Source organism: Perna viridis, chromosome 13 (genome assembly GCF_037379345.1).
Source record: "Perna viridis isolate PV_CMFRI_1.1 ecotype Kerala chromosome 13, ASM3737934v1, whole genome shotgun sequence".
In the NCBI taxonomy this organism is placed as follows: Eukaryota; Metazoa; Mollusca; class Bivalvia; order Mytilida; family Mytilidae; genus Perna; species Perna viridis.
In genome coordinates, this window is record NC_142457.1 from 620,791 (window position 1) to 637,740 (window position 16,950).

The 16,950-nt window shown below is 33.5% G+C and overlaps 1 protein-coding gene across 3 annotated transcripts in view; it reads left to right on the forward strand.

Moving 5' to 3' along the window:
• Positions 1 to 16,950, forward strand: part of LOC148599148 (A disintegrin and metalloproteinase with thrombospondin motifs like) — a 29,394-nt gene that overhangs the window by 3,357 nt on the left and 9,087 nt on the right. For 2 of the 3 annotated variants that reach the window (XM_088557543.1, XM_088557542.1), the window contains exons 3-12: positions 1,270 to 1,332; positions 6,964 to 7,102; positions 8,626 to 8,734; positions 9,684 to 9,777; positions 10,193 to 10,270; positions 12,332 to 12,483; positions 13,390 to 13,427; positions 14,022 to 14,127; positions 15,118 to 15,285; positions 16,548 to 16,692. In XM_088557543.1, coding sequence (XP_088413669.1) covers positions 1,270 to 1,332; positions 6,964 to 7,102; positions 8,626 to 8,734; positions 9,684 to 9,777; positions 10,193 to 10,270; positions 12,332 to 12,483; positions 13,390 to 13,427; positions 14,022 to 14,127; positions 15,118 to 15,285; positions 16,548 to 16,692 — 1,092 coding nt within the window. Of the gene's footprint in view, positions 1 to 1,269; positions 1,333 to 2,145; positions 2,203 to 6,963; positions 7,103 to 8,625; positions 8,735 to 9,683; positions 9,778 to 10,192; positions 10,271 to 12,331; positions 12,484 to 13,389; positions 13,428 to 14,021; positions 14,128 to 15,117; positions 15,286 to 16,547; positions 16,693 to 16,950 lie in introns of those variants that run through there. The other variant, XM_088557544.1, reaches the window with a different exon arrangement.

The following is a 16,950-nucleotide window of genomic DNA, read 5'->3' on the forward strand; positions in this document are numbered from 1 at the left end:
AAATATTAGCCAAATATGATAAATCAGCCAATACAATACAAAATACAAAAGTGCGCCAATATGGGATTTAGCCGTCCAATACGTCATATTGGGCTGGTTAAAATCCATATTGGCCTAGCATATTGGACTAGTTTGTCAAGAAAGGTATAATTGCGTAAGATTTTTCCATATTGGCTGAGTTATTGGTCCTCGGCTAGAAATATTGGACTTCGGCTCCGCCTCAAAAATTAAAAGATATTAAAGATTTTTCAGTCTACAGTGGAATAAACCTGATCTCTATCTAGATTAAGATATGTTTGATAGCTGACTGATCTCATTAACAAGGTCTCAATAAATTAAAATCGTGTAAAAATCTAATTTAGACAGATCAGTGGTTTAGACAGGTCAGTATAGTTTGGATAGGTCTATGGTTTAGACAGGTCAGTATAGTTTGGATAGGTCTATGATTTACACAGGTCAGTATAGTTTGGATAGGTCTATGGTTTAGACAGGTCAGTATAGTTTGGATAGGTCTATGGTTTAGACAGGTCAGTATAGTTTGGACAGGTCTATGGATAAGACAAGTCAGTATAGTTGGGATAGGTCTATGGTTTAGACAGGTCAATATAGTTTAGACAGGTCTACGGTTTAGATAGGTCAGTATAGATGGGATAAGTATATGTTTTAGACAGGTCAGTATAGTTTGGATAGGTCTATAGTTTAGACAGGTCTACGGTTTAGACAGGTCAGTATAGTTTGATAGGTCTATGGTTTAGATAGGTCAGTATAGTTGGGATAGGTCTATGGTTTAGACAGGTCAAAGTAGTTTGAAAGATCAGTATAGTTTGGATAGGTCAGTTGTTTGGACATGTCAGTATAGTTTAGATAGGTCAGTTGTTTGGACATGTCAGTATAGTTTTGATAGGTCTATGGTTTAGACAGGTCAGTATAGTTTGGATAGGTCTATGGTTTAGACAGGTCAGTATAGTTTGGATAGGTCTATGGTTTAGACAGGTCATTATCGTTTGACAGGTCAGTGGCTTAGACACGTCAGTATAGGTTGGATAAGTCAGTGGTTTAGAAGGTCAATATAGTTTGGATAGGTCAGTTGTTTTTTTGACAGGTCAGTACAGTTTGGATAGGTCAGTTGTTTGGACAGGTCACTGGCTTTTTCAAGTACAGTTTAACCAAGTTTAATCTTAAATTTTTGTGCATTTCGTTTATCAATGTTCCGTCTATGTACATGTATATGGAAGAGTGAACATGTATAAAGCATGTGATGTTTTATAGGAAATGGTATATTACCAAGACCACAAGCATGTGGCAGCGTTTGCTGTTCAAGGTGACAATATGGTGAGTTAATAAAACATGATAACACATGTTTACACATACATTTGTTCGTGTGCAGGCTACGACAAAAAAGAATAGTTATTTCAAAAACAATACAAAACTATAGAACTACAATACATATAAAAAAGTTCATGCTGTAGCAACTCGGGGTATATATTTTGGGGTTTGTTTAATGGCATAACACGGAGGTAAACTTGATACATTTTTTTTTCTGTTAATAAGAACTACAATATACCTAAAAAGGGGACCCGTGCATTTGCATTTGAACCTAAACGAGGGGTGCCAATGGAAGTACATGTGTAATTTCATGTTCTAACAGGTTATACAAATCTAAGATCTGGTGACTCCTTTACAAATTCCATTCTTCGATCTGTATTGGAATAAAGTGCTTAATCTATATAACGTATTATGTGATATACAAAAGTAAATTACGAACATGTAAATTCATCTTTTCGACATATTTGTCTGCTAGAAACATAATATTGTTTCCAAATTATTTAATTTATTTATATTTCTGACTGACATTCTTTGTACAAGTTTATAAACAAAATGATTTCTACAGTGAAATTTTATGTGTTACTTCTGAAAGAAATATTTTATTCTATCCGTTATTAATTCTCTTCCTCGGTAGCACTTGTGTCACCCATACATGTAGTACAATGTACAATAACGCTCATTTCTTATTATGATAATAGCAAGCTGTTTCTACATTCAAATTATGAGCACCTATGCTATATTTACATGTACATGTAGTAATAATTTTGTACAGTTTGGAGGAACGGAATTAAAACCTCTTACGTTGTAGGAGTAGACCTGACAAGAAATCATGTTATGAATTAATTGTTTAATAGATTCGTGGGGCAACATCTCAAGGTAACCACATTTTTTTTACTTCATTCGAAAAAAAATGTAGTCATAAAGAAACAGTTTTAAATAATACCCCAAGGTGACAATTCAGCTATTGTTCCACTGAATAATCTTTTCAAACACTTCAATGCATGTACATAATGAGAAGCTACGACCTACTGATCAAAACATGAAGTTTGAATATTTTAAAGTTTTAAATGTTGTACTGGATCCTTTAATGCTATGCAATTTGTCCAGATCTCGTCATTTCAATGTTTATGACAATTTTATATAATTCTCCATATTTTATGGGTATACTTCTATTATCCACCTAACCAATAAAGTGTGACTTGATGGACCAACCCTTTTTTAAAGTATCGTCCACAATATTTTAGGTTTCACACCTTGTTAATTTTATTGACTTTCAAAGATTAATTCACTCCAGATTGTGATAGACTAAGTATTTTTACATCCATAGTACTGGATATGGTATAAAAGTTTTTTTTAACATCAGATCTAATTTCATATGAATATTTATATCGAAAATGTCTTAAGTTGAAATTTACTGTTTACAAAAATTTAAATGACTTTTGTACTGTACATATATTTTAGTATTTACTTCACTAAAAGAAAGCTTTTAATTTTGGTTTGAGTCAGGTTATGCCGCACTAACGTTGCATTGGAATGTATAATTGTAAAATTTATCCAAATACACGAAAAACGGACGAAATGTCAGTGGCGGATCCTGAGGGATGGGGTTACAGGGGTTTGGCATCCCCCTTTTATTGGAAAATTTGTCATTTTCATGTGTTAAATTGACAAAAAGGGGCAAATATCCTAGCAACCCCTTTTTTTCTGATGAACCCCTCCTTTTCTGCCTCTCAAATGTCATCAATCTAGTCAAGAGTAAAACATTATGTCGGTGTCCACGCAAAAACAAAAAAACAATGGGTGGCACATGACAATTTTTTTTTTATATCACAAATGCATCCTTTCTCGAAGTTGAATGATGGTTTTATATTATGTGCAATGGTTAAATGAAAATAAATTACGTAGAAAGCACTGAAATTTATTATGTATGTACATTTTATGTACTTTTGGAAATACATAATTTTGATATACATTTGTAAACATTACATTGGAACAAAAATAATTAGTGGAATAAAATTTACCATGTGCCATCCATATCATGGATACTGCCTGGTTTCTGAATGGACATTGTCTTAAGGGTCTTAATTTTAATTAAAAATAAACAAACAAAAAACTCAAAAAAGACTGGGTTGGTGTTTTCAGCCTTAATTATTATAACTTTAAAATAATCTTTTGTCATATCATAAGTTTACAACATAGCTACATGTACCTCCTCGTCTCGTTATGTACATGTACATTTTTTGTCATTGTTAAAGTTTGGTCATAATAAGGGATTGATATAATATGTTAATAAATTGACTTAAGTTTTGCTCAGATTAGGCGGAGCAATGGGCACTCCTTATGATCCAGCAGTTTGGTTGATTATATAAACAAAACTGAAAAAAACACTACCCCCCTTTTTTTCGGAATATTCTGGATACGCCAGTGTTTAATATAAAGAAGGACTATTAAAACTACATGTAGGTACGGATAAACATTCATTTAGTTAAAGACTTTAAATACACAAAGTCGTTTTCCATTGACTTTAAATTTTATTTGCAAACTCAAACTTGATTTATATTTTGTGTTTGAACATACAGAAAAGATCAGCTCTGACCTTTCAGGGGAACTGTCAGAAGAAACGGTTCAAGGGCAGTTCTAAAACTGTTATAGCACAGTTCTAGAGCCAGCTCTTCTGACAATTCTTCTAGTAGAACCAGCTCTACGAGAACACTTCTGCTACTTGAGCCAGCTCTACTGACATTTCTAGCAGTGTCTTCGCTTATGACAGTTCTAGCAGTGACTTCGATTCTGGAAGTTCTAGTAGAACCAGCTCTACGAGAACACTTCTGCTACTTGAGCCAGCTCTACTGACATTTCTAGCAGTGTCTTCTCTTCTGACAGTTCTAGCAGAGCCATCTCTGATAGAACAGTTCTAGTAGTATACAGCCAGCTCTACGATAACAGTTCTACTAGTAGAGCCAACTGTCAGAAGAGTTGGCTCTAGAACTGTCCGAGAACTGTTCGAAATGTGTCACAGAACTGTTCAACTAACAGTTCTAGGACAGTTTTGTGAGAGGTTACTATAGAACTTGTAGCAACTGTAGACATGTTGTCTTGTTATTATAGGTAATCGGTAAATCGGAAAATTTAAGTGCGAGTATTTGTTACAAAATGTAGGTCCAACATGATATATATATATATATATACGTTTCCTCTCAAGCAAAGATTGTCCTCTGCCATTTTGTGTCATTATTGTGAGTCTCAAACCTTTTCCTTCAACACCATGCATGCAGACGATATTTAAGGAATTTAGTTTAAATTTTAGAACAGGTTAATATACTGGGCCAGTTTACATTTACGTGTGTATATTTAGGCAACTATATTTAAACCTAGTGTTGTTGTAGAGGAATTGAAAGGGAATTATTTATTTACAAAGCAAGAATAATCACAATGAACTGTTTGTTTATTATAGGGTTGTCAATTCACTATGCATATCATCCTTCTTATCAATGTCCAAATGAATGAAAAACGCAAATTTTAAATGCATAAAAAAATAAATCCATGTTGTCACGTAATATTAAAAGGTAATTTGTAGTTTGGCTTATGTAGTGCAGAAGTGTTTCACTGTGAGGCAATAACATTTTGATAATTCGGTACCTATGCCTGAATACATGCTCAAGGAAGTTTTTTCAGAACATTTGTTTGGCAATCATCTCATCTTCCCTACCATTATGTACATGTACACGTATATTGTATTGTTAACAATTATCAATTTATTTAATTATTATTCAGATGTTTTGTTATAATACATGTACATTGACTGCTTTTATTTGAATAGAAAATGTTAAGAAATTTAAGTATCACACACATGAACTAGTAATACTGACAATGGTTTTGCCAGCATATGCAAATTTCTTTTTTTTTGTATTTGATTTTTAAATGCATGCTGTAGTTCAAAATGATGTTATTCCATCTACACAGGTCGTGTCCTTTATTTTACATGTACATGTAGTATGGAAATCTGTCATGGCGAACAAATTAGTTAAAGGGTGGAGACTCTCAGCTCAGTGCGCAGTTTCATGAAAATCCTCGAATTGAGGTTTGCCTCAAATCTGACAATTCACTTGAAATTGAGGGAAAACTCTGGACATTGACTTGAAAAAAAAATCACAATTGGAGATTACCCGTGCCTGACTTAAGAGATACATCTTCGGATTTTGACCTCACAAATTGATTCGTTAAGATTGTCTTTCTACATTGAAAACGAATGTAAAACATCATAATGCACACATTTACATGTAGTTGTTAACCGGTACTTATTACATGTAGTTCAATTCAATCGATCTTTTAATAAGATTTGTCCTTTGTTATATACAGACATACGACGTGTAATGAGCTGTTTGAACTTTTTGACCTTAAATGTGGAGTTCTGACACATTTTTAAAGAGATTGAATAGATTTAAAGAGAACACTATACATTGTACATGTACATACCTAGTTTCCGCATACACGATGTACATGTAGACTGATTGTTATGCGCGTATACGTGAGCCGTTACATTGTACATGTACAGACCTAGTTTCCGCATACACGATGTACATGTAGACTGATTATTATGCGCGTATATGTGAGCCGTTACATTGTACATGTACAGACCTAGTTTCCGCATACACGATGTACATGTAGACTGATTGTTATGCGCATATACGTGAGCCGTTACATTGTACATGTACATACATAGTTTCCGCATACACGATGTACATGTAGACTGATTGTTATGCGCGTATATGTGAGCCGTTACATTGTACATGTACATACCTAGTTTCCGTATACACGATGTACATGTAGACTGATTGTTATGCGCGTATACGTGAGCCGTTACATTGTACATGTACAGACCTAGTTTCCGCATACACGATGTACATGTAGACTGATTATTATGCGCGTATATGTGAGCCGTTACATTGTACATGTACATACCTAGTTTCCGCATACACGATGTACATGTAGACTGATTGTTATACGCGTAGGGATAATCAGCTTGCGAGAAAAGCTACATGTATAACCAACATCAAAATGAATACTTCAGGTCAAGTAAAAGTATATATGAATGTCTGTTTAAGATTACATTAAGTGAAAAATAGGGTAGGTATGTTCATGTAGGAAAAATCATTTTATGTTCTTTAAGACTATCTATATAGACACTTATGCGAGAATTTCTTGACTTTAATAGTGTTCGTCTACAAAATGATAGTTATAGTTTTTATGGCATGACATAAAAATACCAATAGAATGTGCTAGGGTAGGCAAAACATGTACATGTATTTATAAATTTTTTATGTACATGTACAATTGAATGGTTTCTAATATAAGAAATCGTTTATATATAGTCATTTTCTTTCCAAGGAAGATAATTCTGAACTTTAAATTAAACGTGTACTTCACCTGAATGTTTTTTTTAACTGGAAAGATTTACGAAGATTCACATCTACAATGATGTTCGCGCTTGCTTTTTAAGGATTTTAGATTTAGAGGTCAACTCATTGGCTTTTGAAAACACAATGCAGTCGTTATAATTTTACTAATATATGTACGTAAGTTTGTGCCATGCTGTGCATGCACAATAAAAGAATATCACTTGTACATGTATTTCAGTACGGAATTTTCAGTATCAATGGACGTGGGTATCACATGACCTTACCAGACAACAGCTCGAGAGAAGATGGCTACTATAGTGCGAACGTCATACAAATGGAGAACAGTCAACAAGGAACAGGTTTTATTGATAATTACGGTGAGCAAACGGATTATAGAGTACTTCGTCTTCATAACGGTATTCAATACGAATTTAACTTTTAACCTTAGAAACACTGAGAACACGATTTCAGTTTGATAGGAAGTTTACCTGCAATACCAAATAGGGATCTTAAAGTTTACTTGTTTCGTAATTTTTACAAAAAAAAAACAAAAAAAAACAGAATGTTAATCAGTTTGTAGATCACCTATCAAAGTTGTCTTTGATAATGAAGAAAGCTAATTTTTATTTGATGTAAAACTGTGAAAGGTACATGTATGGTAATTTTAAAAAAATATAAAATTATCTCGAACGTCGTCCTTTTATATGAATATGTAATACCTGCATCATATCAAATTACAGCAGTCTAAACTATCACTAGATGTATTGATTAGAGAAGGAATTCAAGCACTATTTTTACATGTATCTACATTTACAGATTATATATTATAAAAAAAACTTGTATTTCTGTATAATACGATGCAGGTGTAACCTGTAAGAGTTGAGTGTTGAGAGTTCTACAGTTTAACATTAACTAGGATTTGTTTTTTTCATAAGTTTATAAAACTTAAAGGTGTGAGCCATAAGCATTGTGTTAAATTCACTAAACTAGTCAGGTCCTTATACTTCGCATTACTGGTTGCCGACCGGGGTTTACTACACATACAACATGATTGTATTGATGTTATTCGATAAGGTTACCAGTATACCTTCGTGTAGGACTGAAATCAGGCTCTCAGTGCTTCTTAGCTCAAAGGTTAAATCTGTATTCTTTACCAGTATAAGAACTTCGTCTTGTATTATTTACATGTATAGTGCATCAAAATTATGTTTTACACTTCACAGTTTAATATACTATGTGATAAACTATAGTGTAAATTGCATGTATGAATAAGTAATCAATTCTATACAAGACCTGCGAAAAATTCATTTGAACCTGACACATGTGCATACATGTAACATGTTTAACTGAAAAAGAAAATGATCATAACTTTGCTTTCCAAATGGTATTCATGTCTAGCATAAACTAATATGCACAATTTTGTCATTGGTACATCCTACATTTTTTATACATGCACATGTGTTTGTTTCGTCAACACTCCCAAATGGCCGTTTTTTTGTGTTTCTCTCTCTCTCTCTCTCTCTCTCTCTCTCTCTCTCTCTCTCTCTCTCTCTCTCTCTCTCTCTCTCTCTCTCTCTCTCTCCCCCTCTCTCTCTCTCTTTTGTTTGTTTGGTTTTTTTCTGTTTTTTTTTTGGTTTTGTTTTTGTTTTGTTGTTTTTGTTTTGTTGTTTTTTTTGTCTGTGCCCCAAATTTGTCATTTTCAGTTTGGTTTTCGTGACTTGTGCGAGTATTAGTTACCATAGTAACCTTGGATATAATTTTAAAGCATTTATTGGGATCATGGCACTGAAATTTTTAAAATAAACTGTAAGCCCGGTGAAATATGGTACTAATCACATGCGGACATGTGTTTATTCGATTTAATTGCACGTACTTACTTATTTACATGACATTTTCACAGAGTCAAGCATTAATTCGGTGAAAAACAATCACCCACGGCGAGTAAAGAGAGCGACAGGGCAACACCAGATTGAACTGTTAATGGTGTGTGACTACTCTGTTTATAAATAGTGAGTACATTGAGTATATTTATCGTTATACCGCATAGTGGGTCTGATGGGTAACGTGTTTGACTCAAGTGTCGGTCGTGAGTTCGATCCCGGAACGAGTATACCTTAGGTAGTACAATACAGTTAGGTCATTTCTGAAAATTTTGATGCAAGTCGGTTGATTACCTCCTTATTTTCATTTATCATTAACCAAATAAATTTATCTTGTTTTGATAAAAAGGCGAAATTGGAACAATGATCGTCTCACAATTTCAAGAATGTACATACATGTACTTTCTACATTCAAGTAGAAAACGTATTTCATCTTCGATGATTGATTGATTGATTGTTGGGGTTTAACGTCCGAGCAGCAATATTTCAGCTATATTCAGACGATGAACATGAAATGGATGATAAAATGAACATGAAATGATGATGAAATGGAAAAAAGGGATGGGACACAAGGATAATAGAGTCGGAAAATTTTGATTGCCACTAGAAAAAGGGAGGGATGGGTAAGGTCGTGCAATTTAGCCTCCTGTGGCGGAGCGCAAAGGTTCCTTCTCCTATCGAATACCACAGCAGGTTTCTTTAACGTGCGAGGAACGTGACATCTTTCCCAACACGGTGCACCACTATGGTTTGCGGCCAGGTTTTCCGTATTATAGCCTGACAATCCCAGCATGTAACACGCCAGGGGTACCCCATTCCACCACCTGGGGCATACATCCCAGTTGCTCTGTGGACAGAGCGCCTAGACCCCGGCTAGATTTCTGAGCACTATTTAGTCGCCTTTTACGACAAGCTCAGCGCTGCTGCAGGCCTATTCTTTTAACACCCGGATCTGCACGATGCAATTAGAACGTATTGCATTTTCTGTCCTCTGTTTTTTCTTATATCGTCACCACTGTATTTCTAATGAATGAGAGCTGAAGTATATATGAAATGTATGTAATATTTTGTCATGTAGTTGGTATGATAAAAGCACAAAGACAACACCATCAGAGAAAGAAACAGAAGTTCTTGCCTCAGTCAAACAATATTACGCTTTCATGATAAATGGGGTTAGTAACTAATAATTAATGATATTTCTTCATTCCTACATGTTCTATTTAGATTAAGAAAGATATTTATTTTGAATGCATCTAAATTAATTTATTTTAATTTAAAGCGATTTACATGTAGCTACAAAGACTTCAATCATTTATGATTTAAGATAACACAATGTACATAGTATGTAGAATTAAATTGGAATAACAATGTTGTGGCTTCTTAAAACCAAAGGAGAAACATCTAACTTATTCATTGAAATGTAGCGGGCAATGTACAATAAGAAAATGATTTAAAATAGTCCTATCTTCGATCAGTCACATACATTTTTTTTAACAAATCCACGAGAAAATTGCATAATTTTCTTGAAATACTATGCGTGCAGATTACGTCATGCGAATTTCATAAGAACAATATTTTGGTTTCCAGATGGATACAATGTACAAAAACATACAGACAACACAGTATACAATGTCTATTGTTTATGCAGGGATAATTATAGCAAAGGTGAGCCTTATTTACACATGCAGCTTGTTTTCCATCTATAAAGAGGGTACCCATTTCTTACCCGTAACTACTCCTACAGCACTGAATTAACTATAATTTATTATCATTTGTTATAAGACAAGAATGAGGTATTTTTGTTGGTGAAAGTATTGTATTAACGTGGTGCAAGTAATCATGGTCGTACTTTAAAGGGACAAGTGGGCTTTACAACGTAATTATTCCCTGTTCTAATCCTTCAATGAAAACAGTCACAATAGTTGCTTATATAGAGGATATTTAATTAAAGTAAGTGTCCTTGATAATGTCCTCGGTTGTAGCTAGAATCCTTATCAACGTTTCATACAATATCAATGTCACTTGGGCAGTCATTTTTCCATGATTAATGAACTCCACAAAAACAACTTTTGTATATGATATACAATGGCATTGATAAGATTGTTTTTGCTTCAAGGAAGGTATAGCGTATTATCATGTTAGTTGATCTGGTCTAAAATAAGGAAAATCCTGGGTAACATGGACCATGCATACCGGGAGTGTAAACATCACGTGCAAAACCTACAAAATCGTACTTAAGCAGGTTTTATACAGAAAAAAAAAATCATGTATACACCATTAACACAAAATTACTTTTATCTTGTTTTAGGCATTCCATAGAAAGTTGTCATTGGTCTTCCTAAAACATGTTAAATAAGTTAGCACTTTTTATATTGAAATGAATTCTGATATTTTTGCTTCAGTCAAGTTTATTAATGAGAATATCATTTTTCTAAATTCTTTTCCACTTAAATGAAGTGTTACGATTCGGTGTGGGTGTAATTAATTTGTATTTATTTACATTTATTCAAAACTGGTACATGTTATATGATCATCATGAAAAAAAAATAAAATGAAATAAAATAAAAAAGAAAGTGGACACTGTGATTGTGTCAAACAGACATTAAACCTACCAAAAATTTCACAAATGTAGGTGAAATTAGGACGATTTTTTATCGAGTCATCTATGTAAGTATAAACTCATGGAATGTGTTATTATGCAGAGCATATAATATTTTAAATTAAACACGATCGTTATATGTCTTCTAATACATGTACATGAGGGGGAATGGTTCTGTTTTGATTGTGTTTTTATGTTCTATGTTATGGGTACATGTTTGATTTTTCTGTCTTGTTTTGATTCTTAGGTAATTTTTTTTCATTTCTGCTTAAATCTAGGTTTCCATGATTACATATTCTCTTCCGATCTATATAAGGAACAACGTAGCTAGCCATGCACATTTTAGTTAGCGCCTGAACTACTCGCTTACACATATCCATTTTTCATTCAGTTGCATGTTGTTTTCTTGTATTGGTAGTCGTAGTCCTTTGTTTTTATTTTATAGTGTTATTTTATTTTTACTCTTTAAGGAGGTAGACCTAGGGTAAAGGACATTACTTGAAATCAGTGATACGTTTATATTATATTCAATTTCACCAAAGCCTATCAAGCTTTCACTTAAAACAGAATGAAATCAATCCAAGTTACTTTGATGCTTACATGAGATTGATGTAAAATGCTAAATACAAACGTTCCAATGTCTTGTAAGAGTTTCATGTCTGTTGTTTTGATCTTGATTATATCCTATTTTATCACCGGAAGCTGGCAAAAAAAATGTCACAATAGGTGAACAATAGGCAGTGTACAAATTATAGCCTAAGAAGTTATTATAAAAAAACTGTTATTTTTACATGTATCTATATTTATTTACATTTCATTGAAAAAAATAATAACAAATGGGCTGCAATTTAAATATTCCTTACAGTTTATTGTTGAAAGTACCAGTTATAGCAACATACGTATCTCTTGTGGATCCAATCACATGATAGCTCGGGGCATTTTGCATTTTTATCTAACAACAGATTTTAGTCAAAGGCATACAATAATTCGTTCCTGAAATTTTATGTTCAATCCAGCGCCTTTCTAATACCATAACCTCGTTTTAAAAATCTATATACAGATTCAACAGACCTAAGAACTAACAGGTATAATATACACAATTATTTCACTTGTTTGATTTCATGTAGACACCCTCTGATGCGCCATGGACGGAGAACAATAAGAATTTTGGGTCACCACGGTATAGAGTTGACTCAGGTGCCGGTTTGTCAGCATTTGGGACATGGGTGAAAGGAAATTCTAACCTTCCTGGAAATGACCATGCTATGCTGTTTACAAAGTATGCTTGTCAATTTCGAAAATAAACCGACTTATATATATTTGTTTCTGATTCAGTTGCGAAGAAAGGGGGATAAACGTTGAATTTTTCACACGTTTTAAAAAAAAATGCTTGAATGCATATTTCATTGTATAAAATTAACATATACGCTGTACTTGAAAAAAAATGTACTTCCTATAAAGGGTAAATTAAACAAAGAAGGATTTGAACGTGAAGCAAGAATAACTCCACGGATAACGACACAAAGAAAACAGATACACACGACCAGACGGACATGGAATAACTATACAATAATACAGAAACAAAAGTAAACGAGTTACCCGGACTTCATCAAAAACTGATACACTGTAACATGAACCTGGTGTACCAGCATAGTAAGCATCATCAGCTTTTCCAGAAACACCTCATGATGCTAATTTGCCAAGAGGCTTTCACGAAAGAACAGCAATGAAACACGACGATTAAAACAGAGCAACATACAAAAATTTAAGAAACGTCAGCAATTTGTAGGTAACACAGGATTTGCACGTAGGTAATAAAAAACGCATGCATATGTTATATTATCAGTAATGGTTCACTATAACAACAACAAAAAAAGTATTTTATTTGTTTCGAGGAAACACGGTAACTCCAGTTAGGTGGCTGAGTGTCCTGCCATATATAAATCTTTCTGTACTGAACATAATAATAATTTCTCTTATTCATTTCCTATACATGTACTTACACGATATATCATTCCGATTTCTTTGTACGTGTAACTGAATAGTAAGGAAAACAAAATGTAAGAGAAATAGATTTAACTAGCATGCACCAGTCCATTTTTGTATAGACATTTTAGCTGTAATAGAACTAACAGTATCCTTTTTTTAACTGAGTATATTTTGATAATGTTAAAACTTGTTGTAGATATGACCTGACATCACAGGGATCATCTGTTAATGCAGGTACTGTTTATAAACACAGAGTGAACTATTTTTGAACTGTATATTATTTTGGAAATATCATTTTCATAACTACAGATGAAATTCGAAAGTTTTATTTTTTTAGAGTTTGATTTCATTTTGACAGTTAGGTCCGTGTATTCTTTGGTTGATTTTGTATTTGATCATCTGCATGATTTTATTACTTGTTTCATCTTACTCCAGTTAAAATATTAAATTATATTTTATATAAGTGTTCCAAAAAGCTTTGAAATGTCATGTAACCTTGATTTTGATGTTTGATTTACATTTCTATAGATAAAATTTAGCAAAAGATCTCTTTAAAGTTAAATTTATGTTCGGTAAAATCATTCAATATTGGCCTCTTTATAACTTCTTTGAGTAGAGTAGTTGACGTTTACACAACCTGTCTATTTAGGTTTTGATGATACCGAGTTTCTTATTTATTATTGTTGTCTCTTTTTGTGGTTTATTTAGTCTTTTCCTATAATAGTCCTGTTTTAATCTTGATCTCCTTGATTTAACTCGTACCTAATCCAGTTTTGTAAGTGGTGTTAAAACTTAAACTAAAATGTAGCTTATAAACATATATTTCAGGTTTAGCTAACCTTGGAAGGATGTGTACTCCTGATAGTGTTTCTATAGTCGAAGAAAATTTCGATTTTGTGTGTATCACAACAGCAGCGCACGAGTTAGGACATGGGTAACAAATAAACTATAGCCATTCTATTGTGTGTATTACAACAGCAGCGCACGAGTTAGGACATGGGTAACAAATAAACTATAGCCATTCTATTGTGTGTATTACAACAGCAGCGCACGAGTTAGGGCATGGGTAACAAATAAACTATAGCCATTCTATTGTGTGTATTACAACAGCAGCGCACGAGTTAGGGCATGGGTAACAAATAAACTATAGCCATTCTATTGTGTGTATTACAACAGCAGCGCAGGAGTTAGGGCATGGGTAACAAATAAACTATAGCCATTCTATTGTGTGTATTACAACAGCAGCGCAGGAGTTAGGACATGGGTAACAAATAAACTATAGCCATTCTATTGTGTGTATTACAACAGCAGCGCACGAGTTAGGGCATGGGTAACAAATAAACTATAGCCATTCTATTGTGTGTATTACAACAGCCGCGCACGAGTTAGGGCATGGGTAACAAATAAACTATAGTCATTCTATTGTGTGTATTACAACAACAGCGCACGAGTTAGGGCATGGGTAACAAATAAACTATAGCCATTCTATTGCTGCTTTGTTGTTATGAAAATCTGATTTTTTTCTTTTCCAAAATTTACACATTCAAGGTAATTCAAGAACTTTTAATTATAGTGATCATGACCATTTTGTCTACACACGCAAATATTCTTCACGTGAAATTCATGTTAATCGAGTTCACATGAAAAATAATGTGAAATTCTTGTGAAAATGATGTGAAATAATTTTGCCAGTGTACTTTTTTATTTAAGTTTGGCCGATAAAGGGGACAGTTTCCGTATTTAAACCCCATCCTTAGTTGAAAAAAATGTAAATTGTGTGCAAATGTGGGCAAAAAAGAAAATGATAGCCTGAAACCATTTCTGGATCGAAACCTATATGTATCTTCCTTTTTGAAAATTTCTTAATCCTCGCCTCCAATCGGTACTTGCATGTAATATCATACTTGTATCATCTACGTTCCAGTCTGAGTGCAGAACATGACGGTCTAGGTAATGGATGTAGCCAAGCCAGTGCTTACATCATGGCAGCAGTCAGTTCTCCTCAACAGTCAGTAGCAACAGCATCCAACCCATGGCGGTTCTCTGTATGTTCTACAAATTACTTTACCACCCTTATCAATAACCTTGATGCGTAAGTTTCATTTGTATGATTAAAAGTTAGAAAGTGAAATTACAGCAACCAGGATTCAAACGACAATTAAAAGAATGTAATCCAAGCGTAACAAATAGACAGGGATGATAGACACATATATAAAAAGTGACATAACCAATAAAGCACGTACAAATATGTGAACATACTAGTTGTTGTTTGTCCATATTTTTTGAAAATCTCACAGCAGAAAATATTTTTGACAATCGGTCTATTAAATGTAAATTTTCGCGCCATAAAAGTTAAATGATATTTCTCAATGTGTTTCATTGCTATCGATCTTTTTGGATATATAATTTTAAAGAACAAAGTAAAAATGAAGTAACGAATTCCCCTGTGTTAGTTGTTTGAGATTTTAGTACATGTTTACATGTACTATTACAATATTGTTTTGAGTATGTTAGCATACTATATTCTGTAAAACACATCGTTCTTTATTTATATTTGTCTTTCTTAAAATTTGCAATTAAGGCTTTATTTCTACCAACTCGGCGGGTGTTTCTAGAAAAGCAGAGGACGCTTACATGTACCCTACCAGTGCATCTGGTCCAAACTCCTAGTTTTTAGTGGAGCCTGAATTCCTTATTTATTTTTGTTACTTTGTATGTATTGTTTTGGTTATTTTATTTTTTTTGTTTTGTTTAGTATGAATGTTTTTCATGCCTGGTCTTTGTCCCTGGATTACATTCTTTTGATTTCCGCTACGATATTACTCTTTCTATTGTATATGAAAAATAATTGCAGTTTAAAGCACCTTTAATTACAAAATGTTCACTACAAAAACACTTTATATAAGTACGATGATTCCCAACCCCCACTAAAAACCCTTTTTCATCTACATCTAACATTATTGTGCTAAGTATTACTGAGAGAGCGAAATAAATTGTTCTACAAAATAGTTGATGCTCTCGTAGTCATAACTTCAGTTGAAATTTTTAATATTGATGATAATGAAATTTTACTTGCTACGTATGGTTCGGAAAATCACATCATGAGAGAACATTCATCGAATTAATGGTCTATGGTGATGCCCTGCAAAGATATGAATGTGTCCATTGCATACAAAACAAGTCAGTCCTGTACGAAAACTATTAAAACTTTGGCTTTTTATTAAATAGTTGAATCATTTGTATGATTTTAAAATATGCAAATTTATTTGATTTTTGATATTGTGTTGTTTATCTTCATTCTGATGGCGGAAATGAAGGATCATTCATTCATTCTAATATCTATCGTTTAAACAGGAGTAATAACAACTGTATGAAGACATTGAGTCCAGGATATAACCCTAACGGTCAGGCTCCATACAACCAGAATCTTCCCGGACAGTTATATACTGCTGACCAACAGTGTAAGGAAATACACGGTCAAACATCATATCTCTGTAGGGTAAGTAAAGTAATACGATCGAACAAAGTTAATACGGTCATATATGTACATCACATCTCTACTAAGTAATACGACCGAGCATCATATCCCTGTAGGGTGAGTAAAGAAATATACTCGAACATCATGCATTTATATCTTTGTAGGGTGAGTAAAGTAATATGATCAAAACATCATATCTCTGTAGGGTGAGTAAAGTGATACGGTCAAAACAAAGACCGTCGCGGAGGGAACGACCAAAAATGTGCATCACAACTTTGA